General features: G+C 40.3%; 1 protein-coding gene across 1 annotated transcript in view; it reads right to left on the reverse strand.

Moving 5' to 3' along the window:
- Positions 1–17,337, reverse strand: part of LOC147160235 (copine-8) — a 51,232-nt gene that overhangs the window by 15,772 nt on the left and 18,123 nt on the right. Inside the window, exons 5-11 of the mRNA XM_086060222.1 lie at positions 16,664–16,703; positions 12,544–12,620; positions 4,333–4,396; positions 4,123–4,226; positions 3,782–3,886; positions 1,016–1,057; positions 180–255 (exon numbers count right to left, since the gene is read on the reverse strand). Of these exons, the coding sequence (XP_085916348.1) occupies positions 180–255; positions 1,016–1,057; positions 3,782–3,886; positions 4,123–4,226; positions 4,333–4,396; positions 12,544–12,620; positions 16,664–16,703 (508 nt within the window). The remainder of the gene's footprint in view (positions 1–179; positions 256–1,015; positions 1,058–3,781; positions 3,887–4,122; positions 4,227–4,332; positions 4,397–12,543; positions 12,621–16,663; positions 16,704–17,337) is intronic.

Consider the following 17,337-nt stretch of genomic DNA (forward strand, 5'->3'; position numbering starts at 1 on the left):
TGATATTTATTTATATATTTATTTTTGTATTTAGATTTATTTGTATTTTTTTGAATTTTGTTTAAATTTTTTGTATTTCATTTTTGAATGATATTTTTTATAGTCATTCATTAATTTTTTAAATGTGGCAGTTCTGGTCCTCCATAAAACTGATGATTGTTAAATGGCTATACACTTACCTCGTAGACATTAAATTGGCTCTGCCCTCTGGATAATTCTCTGTAGCTGGTGCTGAATTCTCCAATTAAGTCATGACTGCAGGAAAACAACGACAATGAGCTACAAGGTCTGGCAACTCACTTGAGCAAGACACATGCAACATTTAAAAATGATAATTCATGCAAGGTAACACTGTCAGACGACCAGTTTTTAAATGAAAGCAAATAATCCATTCATCCAACCATTTTCTTAACCGCTTATTCCTTACAAGGGTCACAAGACATTTTTGATGCCGGTAAAACGGTAAAACTCATAATAAAACACGATTTGTTGAGCACAAAAAGTTTCTATTGAACCTTAAAAAATTTAATTGTGCTCCATCGAGAAAGATAAATGCTGATGATGAATAAGGGTGTGTAAATAATAAAAGGAACAACTCCTTGTTATTGCAGCAATGTCTATCAGTCAGACTCATCATGACGCTTTCAACTTGTGAACAAGCCAACAGAAAATGTTACTATACAGAGGTTAACAAAGAATATCGTTCTAATTTGTTGCAGAAGATCCACTGCAGCTTTAGATGCCAAATGTATTAAATAGTTTTGTTAGCATTAGAATTGCTGTTTTTAACATAACCATACATGTGCCTTTAATGACATAGCTCACATTGAATTGTTAAGACGACAATATTGCAGAATGGACGGATATTTGTGCAGAAACAGCTCACAATGGGGGCAAATTCTCCAATAATTCTTAGATAATGACACCTCCCCAAAATGTAATCACTTGTCCCAACTACTAAGACTTATTTTTGATGAAATATTAATTTGACTTCTAACAGGCAAACAAGATTTACCTGCCATCTCTGTCCCAGTCGTACACCTCCACCTTGATAGTTCTGTTAGAAAAAGAATATAATGAGGGTCTGGTTCGAAACTAAATGAGGTTGTTGTTGTTGTTTTTTTGGGGGGGGGGGGGGGGGTCAATACTAGAAAGATACTTTAATGTTTGCCCTGATGAAATTGGTTTCGGCAATGCTTGGGGCGCTGCCAGTGCTTTGTTGCAACGTCATTAAATCCTGCCAAAAGACAATAGCTGTCGATTTGTCTGCTGTGTGGCAAACCTCATTAAAATGGCAAAGATGTATCATCATGAATCATGTAAAAAATGCTCATTCCTTTTGTTGGCATTGCTGCAGATCCATTCTGCGGCTTATCTCCATCTCCAAGCAGCTGCATCTGCCTCCCCTCATATGGAAATTCATCAGTTTCTGTGTGCCATTGCAGCTTACAAGGATATACTGTACGTAGGAAGAATAGCCTGCCTGGGGCATTATCATGGTTATCTCCCAATATTTCACATAAAAGAGGCCAGGAATAGAAACAAACAAGGATGAGGAGAAAGTATGAGCAAGGGAGTGAGAGTCTTTATTAAGGGAAAATGGGCGTACTTGTAATGAGGCATGACTTTGTTTTTACTGTAACCGTACTACAAGGCGGCTTCCTCAGAACAAATTGCATCTAATTGAAAAGAGCCAACGCCGAAGTGTGTTTTATCATCCTCCTGGTCTTTCAATAAAGGCAAAGAGTGGAAACCCGAAGCAGCGCTAATGGCCCTCGGAGCTCGAGGTAGGCGGCCGGATAAGCATCATTACAGAGAAGGAGGTAATAAAATTCAGGAGGAGGCTCCTCATAAGGCGGCACTTGAGATGGAGGAGTGGTGGGTTGTGGCAACACCAGAAACAATACCAATTGAACACATCTCATTCATTAAGGGAAACTTTTTAGGAGGACAAGTGAAGTGCAATATTTTGTAGCTTCTATTTAAATGGATTTTTTTGGAAATATATGCTAAATTTTGATGCTAGAATGCTTGAACAAGTTTTCTCAAGGGAATTAATGTAAACTCTGTGAAGTAATGGCAACAACATGTGTGCGAGTCTATAAAGCGTTTGTGAATCAAGTGTGCCATACAAGAGGTTAAATAGTTTCCAAGCTTCAGCTAGCTCTTATCGCACATGTGCACTTTTGGTTTCCCGAGTAACCCATTGAAAAGGCCTAGCTTGACTCCACTGCCCAAATAATCCTATTGTGCCCACAATTGTGTGTTCCTGTACTAATGGCAGGTGGACAAAAAAGATGGAAGGCATTTGTATTTATCTTTCATTTGAAACTTGTATAAACCGAGAATTCATGAATGCTTTAGTGTTTTGACGTACATTTCGTAGGCTGCTCCCCATATCAGCACCATGGACAGTATTTCTCCAGTCCACATGTAAGTATTGGCACAGGTAGTGTAACACAATTTTGGTGAAAAGTCGACTGTCTTTACAGCCACAACAGCACAAAAACGGCCGTTTTCAAATGCACAATGACCAAAAGTTGGTTTATCTCACTCCTGCGCAGATTTACACGCCACCTTGCGCAGACTTGCACCTGGCACAAAAATAGAAACATGTCTGACTATTCTTGTTCGTGACATTCGTGGAGTAAATGAAAACCTGATCACTTTTAACTCATTCGGTGCCAGCCATTTTCAGACAATCATTATTTTCCTCAAAGGTGCTTCTCTAATTTACCTAAATGCTGTGAGTCCACCAATAGTAGGCTTTCCATCTACCCATATTTAGTCAAATTTTCAAGAAATGTGAAAATAAAACTGAATGGAAACGCTAGAAATTCACAAAAGGGCCCAAAATTTGCAAAAAAAACGTTTTTACGCTAAGAGACGGGTGGATTTTGAAGCGTATCGAAAAAAGGAAAATGCGAATTTTGGCTATGGAAACAGGTTTTGCGAATAAACGCTGACAAGACTGGATACACGTCGCACGTTTTAACCGAATATTACGTCACACGAACGTTTGTAGTGACAAAGCAATGTCGGATGATATATTAAGGTATATTTTGGGGGGATGACGAAAAAGAAATATTTTTGGAATTAATTAACGAAGCGAATATTAATGCGATTTTAGATGGAAAACAGCAAAGAAACGCTACGGTTTATCAAGAATTACATAAGCAAACTTCTTCTTCTTTTTAATTACTGGTGGATCACATCTCTATGGTGTATACCGCCACCTACAGCGGTGGAGTGAGAGGGGAGAGTCCCCTCTCAATATTCGCAGAACGACAACAGATGGAAACCGGCATAAGTCACATGTCCGTTTTGCAAATTTTTTGTAAATTCGCTTAAAAATTTCGAAACAATTGGATGGAAACCTGACTAATGACAGAACTCCATCCGTGGATGGCATTTTATTATTATTATTTTTTTACAACTATACTCCAGAGAACAAATCTTTGCAAGGTTAAGAATTGCAGGCAAATTCCTGAGTAAAAGATGAGCATTTTCATGTTGTAAATGTCATCTGATATCATCTTCAATCAAATACATAATGCCATTTAAATAACGACATTTTCCTAATTAACAAATGAGGAGTTTTTTTCCCCCCAATAGATTCTGCTGGCATGCAAATATTGGTGTTAATATTCTGTGTGAGGTTACTGCATATTATGCACTCCATTGGCTAACAATTGCTTTGTTGTCAGAATGAGGAAAAAAACAAGCTGTTTCTTGACGTGCCATTATATTATATTTTACAGAAGGGAGAATATGGCCGCACCTGTCATAGTCCCCGTTGCAAAGAGCCCGAACAGGGATTTTAAAAGCCTGCCACACTGGGTTCAAAGTGTTCTTCACCACTTCTGTTTTGTGGCAGATGGTGAACCTTCAGAGAGATAGGCAAGAAAAGATTAATAGGGCGTTCTCCAAACACAACAACACACACAACGCTTAACTCGAGCCCCCCGCTTCCATATACAGTACATTCAAATTGTTGCACACAACCTGCTTAAAAAGACTTCTTTTGATCTGGAGGGAAAGAAAAATCAACGAAACAAATTTCCTCTGGATGCAGAGGATTAAAGCCCACCCAAAGTGGAGAAGGGAAAAGTAGCAACTCACGTGCCGTCCTCGTTGCTCCTGTAGAAGACCAGGAAGGGGTCTGACTTGCCAAAAAAATCTTTCTTGTCCAACTTGTTCCCACAAAATTGCATCATAACAGACTCCTAGCGAAAGCACAACAAGGACACATGGCGTGACATACCAACAGGAGAATTCATTCAATTATCAATTAACCAAGGAGCATATTCAATCATCATTCAGTCCACTCACCCTGCAGTTGTTCAGCTCCTCGGCTTTCACAATAATCGAGCCGCATTTCTTGCCGGAAATGCCTCTGTAAACACACACAAGTGGAAAATAACAAAAAAAACAAGGTTACAAGAGTTCCTGAATGTATTGCTTTCTCTAACGCTCGCTTTCCATCATTTTTGTGCAGTACGAAAGCATTCAGCCAAGCTCAAACTTTTACCAAGGACGAACAACACGATGTAAAAACTACACTTCACCTTGTTCATCATCCACTGAGACAGGTTCTCATTTGTTCCAAAAAAAAGGCCACAACGTGAAAAAAAAGTGGCCTAATGGTAGTTAGTGTGCGCCCTAACACTGAGAGGTCGTGAGTTAAGTCCCCGGCCGGGTCATACCAAAGACTATAAAAATGGGACCCATTTGTCTCCCTGCTTGACACTCAGCCTTAAGGGTTGAAATTGGGGGATTAGATGACCAAATGATTCCCGAGCGCGGCTCCTGCTGCTGCTCACCGCTCCCTCAGGGGATGGGTCGAATGCGGAGAAAGAATTTCGCCCCACTTAGGTGGGTGTGACAATCAGTGGTACTTTAAAACTGTGAATACACTATTTCCCCGTTCATAGTCAATATTTAGATTTTCTAAGTTTCAAAAGGCGCTCTGTTTGCGTGTCCAGTAAACGGGAGGGCAGATGAGGCGGTTGAGAGGGAGAATAACGACATGGAAAAGTGCAGATGTTGCGCACCGATTGCGTTTCACTTCACTGCAGCTCTGGCAAAGGTGGAAGGAGGTGATGCATGCTAGAGTGTGGGCGCAAGTCCAGCCCACCTCCTGAAGGAGAACTCCACTTCATCATTAGGCTACGGCACACAACAACACTACACTCCTAAGATGGAAGCAGTAATAAGCAACACATTCAGTAGCTTTCATTGTACGGTGTTATTTTATTAGCCATATATTCGAGAGCCAACACAACATATGCCTTTAGAAATAAATTTTTCACATAACGTGCATTATGATGAGAGAGAAGTGTTTTTAATATTGTACCTTACATAACCCTACGACATTCTATATAGAAAACATTACAACACTTATATAAAAAAAATCTAAAAACCGTACTGTTGATGCTGCATCGTTACCATTGGAATAAAATGTGTAGATGTTTTCATTTTACGGCTTGTAATTTCAAAATTATTTTCCAATTAGTCATTGGGTGCATCACCCAGTTAAGATAAATAAACTACTTGCTTTCCCCGTCAGGAAAATCAAGGATCGTTTACCATTTGTGTCGAGTAGTAGTTAGCACACATGTGATCTGTGATGTCATGTCAGTTAATGCGGGTGTTATTTCGGCTTTTGTATGTATGCTAACAAGTAGTTGAATAATTAAACCAGTGAAAACAGTCTATGTAACATGGGTTGATGGTTGTGTACATGTTGAATGCATGGCGTTGGTGCTGTGTCTACGTTGTTGTAATGAATCAATCCAAACGTGTTCTTTTACGATCCTCTCCTTTTATCGCTTTGCCACCATTTTGTGGCATCTATAGGCAAATAAAAAACATTGGAGGGAGGGGTTGGCATCAGTTATTTAAAAAAAAAAACTGTCTATAGGTGTCCCCACATCTGCAGTTGAGTAAATAAATTGCCCCTGGCCTTTTCTATATGACAACCATGGAGCAGATGACAGCAGCTTGTTTTCAACAATTGCTGTATTTTGCAGTTTTTGTACTGCAGCAACGTTGAGTGTCCGCAGCGACATGTCATCCAGAGATTATTGCCCTCATTCACTTCAACGACTATCATCTGTTTTTATTTGTCCTAGGCTGTGAAAATCCAAGAGACAAGGGTAGTGGACAAAAAGCAGGGCGACGCAACTCAATGTAACTTTTAAAGAGGTCTGGCAATCTGAGAAAAGTGGCCCGTCGTCTGATGAGCTCCACTTGGTGACAACCACCAGAAAGCGATCGACTTAGGCAGTCGTTTGAATAGCCTGCAATTGGGGTCAAAGACCACAGCTTGAAACAAAATTCAAGGGGGGCGCAGGGAAAATGCTTCGGATGAGCCACACAAGAGGCGCCCCTGCGACACTGCATAATTTGAAGCGATCATTTCTCATGGGTTTTTACAGTATACAGGCAAGTCTGAGTTTTAATGTGTGCTAAAAGCAGCAGTTATTTGAAGGTTTTTAATTTCCTTAGCATCGATGCGAAATTCCATGTTGCTTTGCATGAAGCGATTGGATTTTTATTTGAAAGAACATTTTGCTGTCAAAATATACTATTTGTAATTGTTTTATGTGTCAGTTTTACAGTAAACTTCAACTGGTAGCAACATAGAGCTTGAAACGAGGTTAAAGTACCACTGATGAGAAGTGTGCCAGCGAGGGAGTGAGAACAGGTGCTCAGTCATACTTTAAAAAGTGTGTTTTAATCAGTTTAACTGTATTTAAAGTGTGTGGGAGGTGTCAAATGATCAAACACATGCTTTTTTAAATTTATTTTGTCATGTATGGTGTTTCTATATTGTCGATTTTCACCAAAGGTTCTGTAGGCTTTGAAACTAAAAAGTAAGCTATGAAAAAAGTGTAGTCAAGAGTGCAAGATAACTATGTTAGTGCAGCTAAAGATGAATTTAAAAGCGAAATGAGCAAGCAAGAAAATTAAAAGCAAGGAACAACTTGAAGTGAAGTGATTAGGTTAAAAGGAGAATTAGAAATATTTCCACTCAGGTCATGTTGAAGTGCAAGTTTTTGACTTGGACTTGATTTACATTAGAGCTGTCACTATCAAATAGTTTTAGGATCGATTAATCTATTGATTATTCAAACGATTAATCGAATAATCGGATTAATTAAAATGTTTAATCAAAGTGTAATACAAAAGCATTTTTCCCCTGATTACTGTTTATTAACCAGTGTTTGGTGTTTATTTCGTACTGCGTATTCGTATAGTGATTTTAAAAAAAAGGAGGGGGGGGGGTGATGTAAGTAAAAACAGATGTTTGCAAATGTTTATTATGATTAAACAGGGTGGATAATCAGGCTTCTTTCGTGAAGGATTACAGAAATCAGTGAACAATTACTGTTAATGTGCTGAAATCAGGATCAGGATTTGGACAATTTTGAATTTTAAAAAATCTCGAAACAATTACTCGATTATTAAAATAGTTGTTTATTCATCTCTGCCGGTGTTTACATTTTCAAATGAACGCTTCAACTACATTACAAGAAAATCATGATGACTGGTGAGCTATTTTTAGAATAGGCCTGTGTGCTACTTACGAATTCCTTGGCGGCTAACCTGGTGTCCGCGGGCACCATGTTGGTGACCCATGTCCAAGAGTTTATGTGTGAGATTCAGCGTGTGAGCTGTGGCCAACAGCAGCATATTCAATGCAATTATGAGTTTGACCGTTTTACCGGCATCAAGTAAATGACTGAAAAGTGCAAAATAGCGGAGTAAGCGAACGATGAAAGTTCTTAATACTGGAACGTGAGTGTTTTTTGTTTTTGTTTTTATCATTCACTGCAAAGGAGATGAGTGCTTCAAAATGCGGGAACCTGGCTTTTCTTCTCCTCTACTTGATACGTGACACAGAAAAGCACTCGTAAGGTAAGACTACATGTGAGGCGGAGGGAAAAGCAGTGAATCATCTCATCAAGAGACATGGATTTTCAATCAGGGTCTGGCCCATGACAGGCAATTATGTTTTGGGCTGTACAAGCCGCGACACAGATGATACAGTCGATTTACACATGCACACTCACATGAATCCATCTTGTAATCAGTTAAGGGGAACATACTGTACATCAACGAGCTTATGTTTAACCTAAAGTGTCTGATCCCCCCCCCCCCCCCCTCAAAAAAGGCTGTTTACTTTTGATTTGAGAGCTTGGCAGTTTCAGTTTATTTTCAAATTAAATTTGGTTCCCAGCATACATTAAACCTTTCAATGCTGATTTTTGCCATTATAAGGGCATTGATTATTATCATTTAAGTGCATTTATGTTGCCTGTAAGTTCTTGAAAGTGTGTCTTAAGGCCTATTTACACAAATCCGACATCAGCCAAATGTGACCGACGCCTACCCCTTGTGGCGTCGGCCCAGACATCGGCAAGCCGCGTAGCAAAATGACATAAATACTCATTACTTCGTCTGGCCTGCAGGCAAAAATGCTGCAAAATTCTCCTGCTGAAGGCACACAGCTCCGATGCCTTCACCAGCCCTTTCTGAGTAGCGATGTGTGTTCGTGCATGCGTAGTCAGTTTCCCAGTAGAAAAGTCGTTTCCGCAAATAGTCAAATCACTACGCAGCCTTTTTTGCATCGCTGTATTATTCCTATGCGAACGTGCGTTCGCACAGTGCATTCGTGAATTCAAAACACACGTAGTGCACAGCAAAGCTGACGCACCTCTGGAGAATATAAAACTATTTCTACGCCTTTCTTTTGAGGAAAAACGTCATCTTTTGAAGGATGGGAGACCAACACCTTAGCTACCGGATCTTCAGCAAAGAAAGGGACAGATAATTATTTGTACTTTTCACAAAAAATGCCGCAAAAGGAAAGATTGGCTTTGTGGGTGTGCTTCAATTAACTGGCTGTGGGTGGGGGGCGGAGGGTCATGGTGGAAGCGGGGGCTGTGGGCCGGTGGGGTGCCTGGTGGGCCTGCCGTGCCCCGTTCTGCTGCGTTGGGCTTGGGGCGCGCGCCGTGTTGGGGTGGGGGGTGCTCCGGGCTCTTGGGTTTGCTCTCCGGCCGGTGGACCCTGCGGGGCCCGGGGGTTGTGCCTTGGCGCTGCAGCAGCCTGGGGGGTTGTGCTTGCTCTGTCCAGGTCGGGGTCGATGGGTCTCTTTGGTGGAGGTTTTCATGCATACCAGATCCACCACCATCTACCGAAATTCAAACACAATCTGCTTCTTCCTCTTGTCGTTGAATCGGTGGAGGCTGATGTCTGTGGATCTTATTCTGCTTCATCTATCCTTCCTTCCTTTCCTCAGTCTCTCCTTTGGTCTCTTGAGGTCTCCCTAATTTGTTGGAATTTAGATTCTGGTTGGTAACCCAGTGGGTAGTAGGTGATGTCTGGTCAGGGCTGGATTTCACTTTTCTTTCTTTTCTTTGATCCTTCCTCGGGTCTCCTGACAACTTTACGACTCTAGCGGGATTCTGAAGTATTCGGTCTAGGTGAACGGTATGGGATTTTTAATAGGTTTTAGGTGAATTAATGAGCACACACATACACATACAAAAAAAAAGAGAAAAAAAAGAGAGAGAGAGAGAGCAATGATGATGACATGTCGAATCGGTAAGATTACCGAATGAACAATACTGAGCTCTCTCTCTCTCTCTCAAAAAAAAAGAAGAAGAAATTAGCCGCAATTAGCTCTCATTAAAGTTGTTGAAGATCGCTCTGGTGTCTCGAACACACACGCACGGAAAAAACATTTGAAAAATAATAAATAAATAACAGACATTGTCATTGTTTGTCATGCTCCAATCAAATGTGGCATAGAAAAAACACGGAGAGCATCTCTACTGTCTGTAAGCCACCTGCGTGACTTGATTCATCTAATTCTATGACAATCATCTTAACTGCTCACTCAAGTGCTTAATCAGCCATTGTTTTATGCCACATTTTTGCAATTAACTCATAATGTGGCCTCTATTATAGTGGGGGCCACTATATGTAGGTACTTAAACGGACGTGTCAGATGTCCAGATTTTAGGATTGCATCATCTTGAATGTAACTTTTTACCTTGTTCCAATAGGAAAAGTGGATTTAATGAAGACACACACACACACAGGTTTGTTTTACTATCTTTATGGGGCCATCTCATTGGCGTAATGCATTTCCTAGCCCCTTCCCCTAACCCCAACCATCAAAAATGATTGCCTACCCCTATTCCGTACCCTAACCTCATCCAAGTCATGACCCTCAAAAAGAGGTCTAAACTGTGAGCAACTCCGCAGCCGTGGACAGAGGAAAAATAAATAGCTGACGTGGGAGAGGAAGAAATGAACGAGGATGAAAACAATGAACTATTTGTGCCTAAAAAGAATAGCACGTTTGCAATATGGGACTACTTCGGCTTCAGGAGAGATGACTTGTCACAGACGCAAGTACTGTGCAAGTGATGTCGAGGAACAGAGGCTACGTCAAGAGGAAACGCAACCAATCTACACAGCCGTCTTCAGAGTCCCAATATTACTAACGCAAAGGCAAGTTGTAAAATAGCAAATCGATAACAATTAATGACAGTTTTGCGAGCGTCACACCATACGAGAAAACTTCCAAGTGCCACAAAGCAATTACCACAGCTTGCCAGAAAGTACCTCAGTCTGTATCCCAGCCAAAGTGAACATGCTGGTCTACCTGGCAAAAAACCTTAAATAATTTGTTGAGCAGTGTTCGTTTTTATGGTTACTGTAACGTTGAAAAGGGGAAGACTTACATCTTAAGCACTTTGTTTTCAAGAATTATTATATATTTTATATATTATATTTTATATTATTTAATTTACCAGTTATGGAAAAGGTATTGGGAATTTCATGGTTGTCACTTACCCATGGTTATGCTTGAATAAAATAACTGATTAGGAGTCATGCTTTTTCTTTTTTTTTGTCCTCGCATGTTTATGGTAACACTTGTTAAGTGTTTGCACTTTATAAATGTAGCCTCATTTACAATGTTTAGATCAGATTACTGTACATTGTCTCCTCATAGTCCACATTTAAAGCTTATTTATTTCAGTAGATAGTGAAAATATAATTTCTTTAGAGACATGTTATATATATATCCCAGTATCACTATTGCGATATTCAAAACCCATATTGCATGTCCAATATCGTGCAGCCCTACTTTAAACATTCTCAATGTTCAAACATTACTGTCAAAAAAATTATGCAAAATTACACGTACGCAAAAATCCGCAAAACAGCAAAGCCGCGAAAAGTGAACCGCGTCATACCGAGGGAACACTGTAATCGATATAGAATCAATTTTACTTTTCAAGCGTAATATTGATTCATAAAACCAAAAATCAATTATTTTTATCTTGGCTCGGCTCTCAGGCCTCTGTTTTTTTTTGTTCCCGTGTCTGAGTGATTGGTGGGCGTTCCCTCCATCACCGCACCTCTTACCCATGAACAGCCAATGGACTTTATAAGCGACTGAGCCAAAGGTGCCCACTGTCAGATTATTCATCTTGCTCACTGCTGTGCTGCCAAGTGTTTATTCAAGCGTTTTCATAGCTTATCATAGCCATTTATAGGTTTTCACGTGTTTTGTATTTCCACATCGCCCTTTGTTGTACTTTTATAGTTGTTGAGTTCATAGTTTGCATTACTCCCACAGTTACCTGAAGTGAAACCTTTACATGTTTGCTTTTGCCACGTTATTCTAAGTTGTACTTTCTATTTCGTGTTCCGCCTTATTTGCTGTGACTCCTTGCTCATTGTAAGCAAGTGTGTTTTGTTAATGTGTATTTTCTCCTTTCCTTTTGCAAGTGTTCTCGATTGTGTTAACTTGTACTGGTTGTCCAACTAGCTTTTTGGGTTGTTTGTTTCCGCGCATCCTTGTGGAATAAACCTCATTCCTCATTTTGTGGTCTATGTGTTTTGGGATCCACTACCACTGACTCTCACGGGTGACATAATTTTAATATCTCTTTCCACCCATAAATTAACACACAAAAAAATGAATTTTAAAGGTCAAATTTTTGTATCTTACTGTTTTCTTGAAATTTTATGTTCACATGAATTTTCTTATTTTTATGAAAGACCTGATTTATTGCACTTTATGACAATTCAGCATCTGTTTAATTTATATTTACAATTACTGAATTAGAATTATGAAAACATCCACGCTGATGTCAATGTTTGTTTAACACTGAAATTATTATAATGCATGTTTTTTCATCAATAAAGAAATAATTTAATCAGTTACTGCCTCTGCAAAATGTAATGTGGAATTTGATGTTTGTGGAGTTTTTTTATCATGTTCTTGATATTTAAGAAGATTTGATGTTCCATAATTAATCAATATCGGATTGAACTCTTGTGAATTGAAATCGAATCGAGATATGAGGAAATTTGAATCGATACCCAGCCCTACTTAATACAGAAGTAGTAGTAGTAGTTCTTGATACATTGCCAATAATTATATGAATCTCGACTAGGGTTAAAGCCCAAATGGTAGTGCACTTTGCACCATGAAGCAGTATGAGTTTGACTCACCCAAGAGGCTTTTCTAAGCGGCTGCCCAAAGATCCGACCGCCTCGCCCAGTGTACAGTAGGCCTGGCCCAGAAAGTCCTGCGGAGTTAATGACAGAGGAGAAGCAATTTCAAAACGAATTTGCTTAGTATTCAAGGCTAAAAAACATGAATATATAATACCTTTATTTAACCAGATAAAAAACCCAGATAAAAAAGCATGAAAAAAATGAAAAGGCTTGCCGCCAGACCGTTTCAGTGGCCCCTTTTACATTCCCTATTGGGAGGTAATATTGGCAAGAAGATTGAGTCTTCCTTCCACTAGCCCTCACAGCTGCCCCACTCGGCTCCCTTGCCACTTTCCTGCTAAATTAAATTCCATTTTCACAGCACACATAATGAGACTTTGCATTGAAAGAGACAGAAATGCAGGAGGGCCTGTAACCAAACATGAAAAGCAGACTTGTGGCGCACATGTCAGCATCAATGAAGTTGGAAGGGAGCTACTTCACAAACATGGCATCTCCACAGGTTGTGATATTTTTTTCTTTTTGGGGGGGTGGATATAATGATACTAATAAGCTGCTGTTGAGATATTACAGCGGAAATGGAATGCCTATGACTTTAATTTGCCATGTTGTCATCAACAAGATAATATAGCAATGTGATTGTATTTTCATTTCTGCAACAACTGCTGTCTGTATGAGGTCCACAGAAAATGTGTCTAATGTGTAACTAACAGATCCATTTTACATCACATGGCAGGAGCACTAAAGAAAAACAATTATGCTGACTAAGATAATGAAGTGCAGCTCCATTCAGTATAAAAAGTTAAATGTGACGGTTTGAAGCGACAGAAGAGGAATGTGGGTGTTTGTGTGACTGTCATTTAACATTGACTGAAGACTGGAACAAATAATGGCACTAATTAAATACTGAAATCATCAACATTAAATACCACCAAAAGGCTCGCCCACATTGTTGCTATAATGGATTAATTAAGAATTAGATATTGGAGAACTTTAGAATTAATTAGTGGTGTTACTTAAGTACAGTTCTTTATCGAAACATTGTCAATTCTTCAATGTTTTATGAACAGTAATCTGTGATTATACTATTCATGAATTCACACATTTGTGGTTCTTTTTGGAACCAATCCTGATTATTTGTTGCAAAGTCGTTTGGGCAGAAAATTGACGATCAACCAAAAGTAACCCCCCATTGGAGACCTGCATCATCTTAGGAGGACGCTTGGATAGTATGCCGCCTCTGTAGTGCCTGTCTCTTTGCGTACGGGATTATTGATTTTGAGATGATGTGATGGAAAAGGGGAGGGGTGACAAGACAGATTGAAGGAGTGAAATGGGAAAAGGAGAAACAGAAAGACATTGATAGAGGAAAGAGACAAATCAGATATAAATGTGACAGAAAGCCACGGTGGGGAGGAATGATGGCTTGGAATTAGATTTTCTATCATTACCCCTGTGTTATGAGAAGTATTACAATGATCTATCACTGCAAATTAGGTTTAACTGCAACTTGCAAGTTTGTACAAGGAGAAACTGTGGGCCCAGAATAGTCATTTTCCAGATATTAACGACAATAAAATGGCATTAATGAGGATAGAGGATCAAGATTACACTGAATATATGTAACGATGGAAAAGTCAGTGTTGCAATTATGACAATAGATTTATGAGGAAGTTGTGATCCTATAAGAAAACACTGCAATTATATTATTGGTGTATCTATTATTTTTATTATTAATAATACATAATAATAACTAGACAAAGTGCAATTTCTGCAGAAATTGTGTGGGAATGCCGAAAAGCTGAATGCTATTGGCTTATTGCTAAGATTTGAATGCATGTGCTTATGAAGTAAATTGAAAGATAAATTGTGAAAATTACACATTTTTAAATGTAGTTAAATGACAAATGAATAAAAAGAAAACTTGAACTTGAATCTGCCAAAGGTGGGATTTAATCATTTCAGAGAAATTATAATAATTTTCCTGATATGATAGTCAGTTGGTATACATGTATATCACTTAGTATCGCATAATGGCCATGGATATAGACCTTTTGCACATGACGTCACAGCCCTCATGGGAACGCCCCTTCGGGGACACTGGACGGCAAAAGAGCCGCTTGCCTGTATTGTAACCATTGAATCTCATACAGCGTAAAGTCCTTTATCTAATCGATTATCTTATAAAATGGTCATATCTTGCTTTGCGGTCGGTTGTACAGACAGACAAAGGAGTAAACTAAATGTTGCTTTTTATCGCATACCTACTAATGAAGACAAAGGACGTCGATTGATAGCAGCAATCAACAAAAAGGACTGGCTGTTTTCAAACTAGCGATCTCCAACTTAAGTAAATATCACGCTCTATGAGTCCCGACTAAATGTGTAACTTCGACTGACAGGCGACCTTCGGTTGAAGTATTAGATTCCATGGCTCTATGGGCAATAATAACTTTTAATTTGTGAAATAACAGTCGCTAAGTCACTAAGTCGCTCCGGGTCACGTCCACTTCCATTCAACAATCATTTCCTTCCGCCGTCCGTCATAGGGTAGTCACGTGATCACGTGACGTCGGTGCAAATGGTCAATATTTGAAATCTACAGTCGGAGGTGGGATCCGAACCTGCAAACTCCTGGTTACCGGACAATGCACTTTGGGGGCCTGGGGGCGGCTGGGGCTGGGTTGTGGTGGGGGTGGGTGGGGGTCGGAAGGTCGTGGGGGGAGCGGGGGCTGTGGGCCAGTGGGGTGCCTGGCGGGCCTGCCGTGCCCCGTCCTGCTGCGTTGGGTTGGGGGCGCGGGCCGTGTTGGGGTGGGGGGCGCTCCTGGCTCCTGGGTTTGCTCTCCGGCCGGTGGCCCCTGTGCCTGGGGGTTGTCCCTTGGCTTGCGCTGTCCTGGCCGGGGTCGACGGCTCCCCTCTGTGGTGGAGGTTTTCATGCATGCCAGATCCACCACACCAGCATCTATCGAAATTCAAACACAATCTGCTACTTCCTCTGGTCGTTGAGTCGGTGGAAGCTGATGTCTGTGGATCTCACTCTGCTTCATCTATCCTTCCTTCCTTTCCTCAGTCTCTCCTTTGGTCTCTTGAGGTCTCCCTAATTTGTTGGAATTTAGATGTTTCTGGGGTTGGTGAAAGACTCTGGTTGGTAACCCGGTGGGTAGTGGGTAATGTCTGGTCGGTGCTGGATTTCACTTTCATTTATTTTCTTTGATCCTTCCTCGGGTCTCCTGACAACCTCACGACTCTAGATTCTAAAGTATCGTTTCGGTGAACGGTATGGGATTTTTAATAGGTTTTAGGTGAACTAATGAGTACACACACACATACGCACGAACATGCACATACTCACGCACATACAAAATAAAAATTTAAAATTTAAATAAATTAAAAACAAATAAAATAAAATAAAATAAAAAAGAGATAGAGCAATGATGATGACATGTCGAATCGGTAAAATTACCGAATGAACAATACTGAACTCTCTCCCCAAAAAATTTAAAAAATCACAATAACATATTTAGTTATCATTATTGTGGGAATGCTTCAGCATTTCCACAATAATGATAACAATGATAGTAATAATAATAATAATATTAATAATAATAATAGTCCAAGTGCAGCATATTGTGTTGCATCGTTTTTTAATTAACCATAAAAGCATAGTGTGATTGTCAAGGAAGAAGCAGATGGCCTGCAGAAGGAGTGAATGTGTGCATTTTGACAGGCTGTTAATGACCAGTTGCCCCATCCACTTCGCCAGCTGTAGTGACAGAGCCCCTCACCCAGCGCCACAGTTAACTTGTTTTTGGCCGTGTCACACGGTATACACTACAGTGGGCCGAAAGTAGACCAAACTCTTAACATTTATCATTTTAACACAGGCATTTTGTTCCACTATTATCTTCTTTGCTCATGTTTTTGTTGATTAACAGCCTAAAATCAAACAAAAGCTGTGCAAAGAGTCTTTTCCTGGATACATAATAAACACAGTGTAATAACCAGATTACTGTTGTGTGGTTGAATTGCTTGCACCCCCCACCCGCCACCCCTCGACGCAATGAGAAAGTGAGGAGCAGCGGTCAGAATAGATGGGATAGGTCGGGGTACTCACGTGTTTCGACAAGTTGGCACTCTTGGAGTCGACGTCGTACCTATGCAGAGGAGAGAGCGCAAGAGCTTCAGTGGATGAGAATGTGATGGCCGGTGACAAGAGCTCAACTGCTACCACAACAGGAGATTCCAGGCGGATAACTGGCCCAAACCGCTTGTCACCAGCAATCGCAGCACAAGCGGCGGGGATGCACTTTGCAGCGTCGCGGTCATCTCCCAGCTAAACTGACACTAAATGGATTAATTTGATGTCACACACATGACTGTGACGGTATCTATTTTGTGTGCAGTCGGGCTTTTGAGTTGTTTGAATGCCTGGTATGGCTGACCAAATGATTATTTGCATATTATCCATACCTCATACTCCTAAATTCTGCCAGTGCGCTTCCTCACACCTGCCCAGAGAAAATTTGCCCGGAAATAGTTTGGAAAAGTGCAATGGCTACTTGAAAGAATCGGAGAGAATCAAACAGGCCATTCACTCGGCAGTCGGAGATCGTTTCACAGCTCCAGGTCAGCCATCTCTAAAAGTGGATCGTCATTTGTTGAGTAATATTTTGACAGGGGGAAATGAGGGTCAATTCACAAGAATGTTCAGGGTGATGAGTATAATGTGTAGTGTCATTAGGATTTGGGATAGATACTAAGCATGGCTTCCATGTTTCCCCCTGAGCC

The sequence above is a fragment of the Leptonotus elevatus genome, chromosome 17 (genome assembly GCF_054856555.1).
Source record: "Leptonotus elevatus isolate MCC_2025b chromosome 17, RoL_Lele_1.0, whole genome shotgun sequence".
Classification (NCBI taxonomy): Eukaryota; Metazoa; Chordata; class Actinopteri; order Syngnathiformes; family Syngnathidae; genus Leptonotus; species Leptonotus elevatus.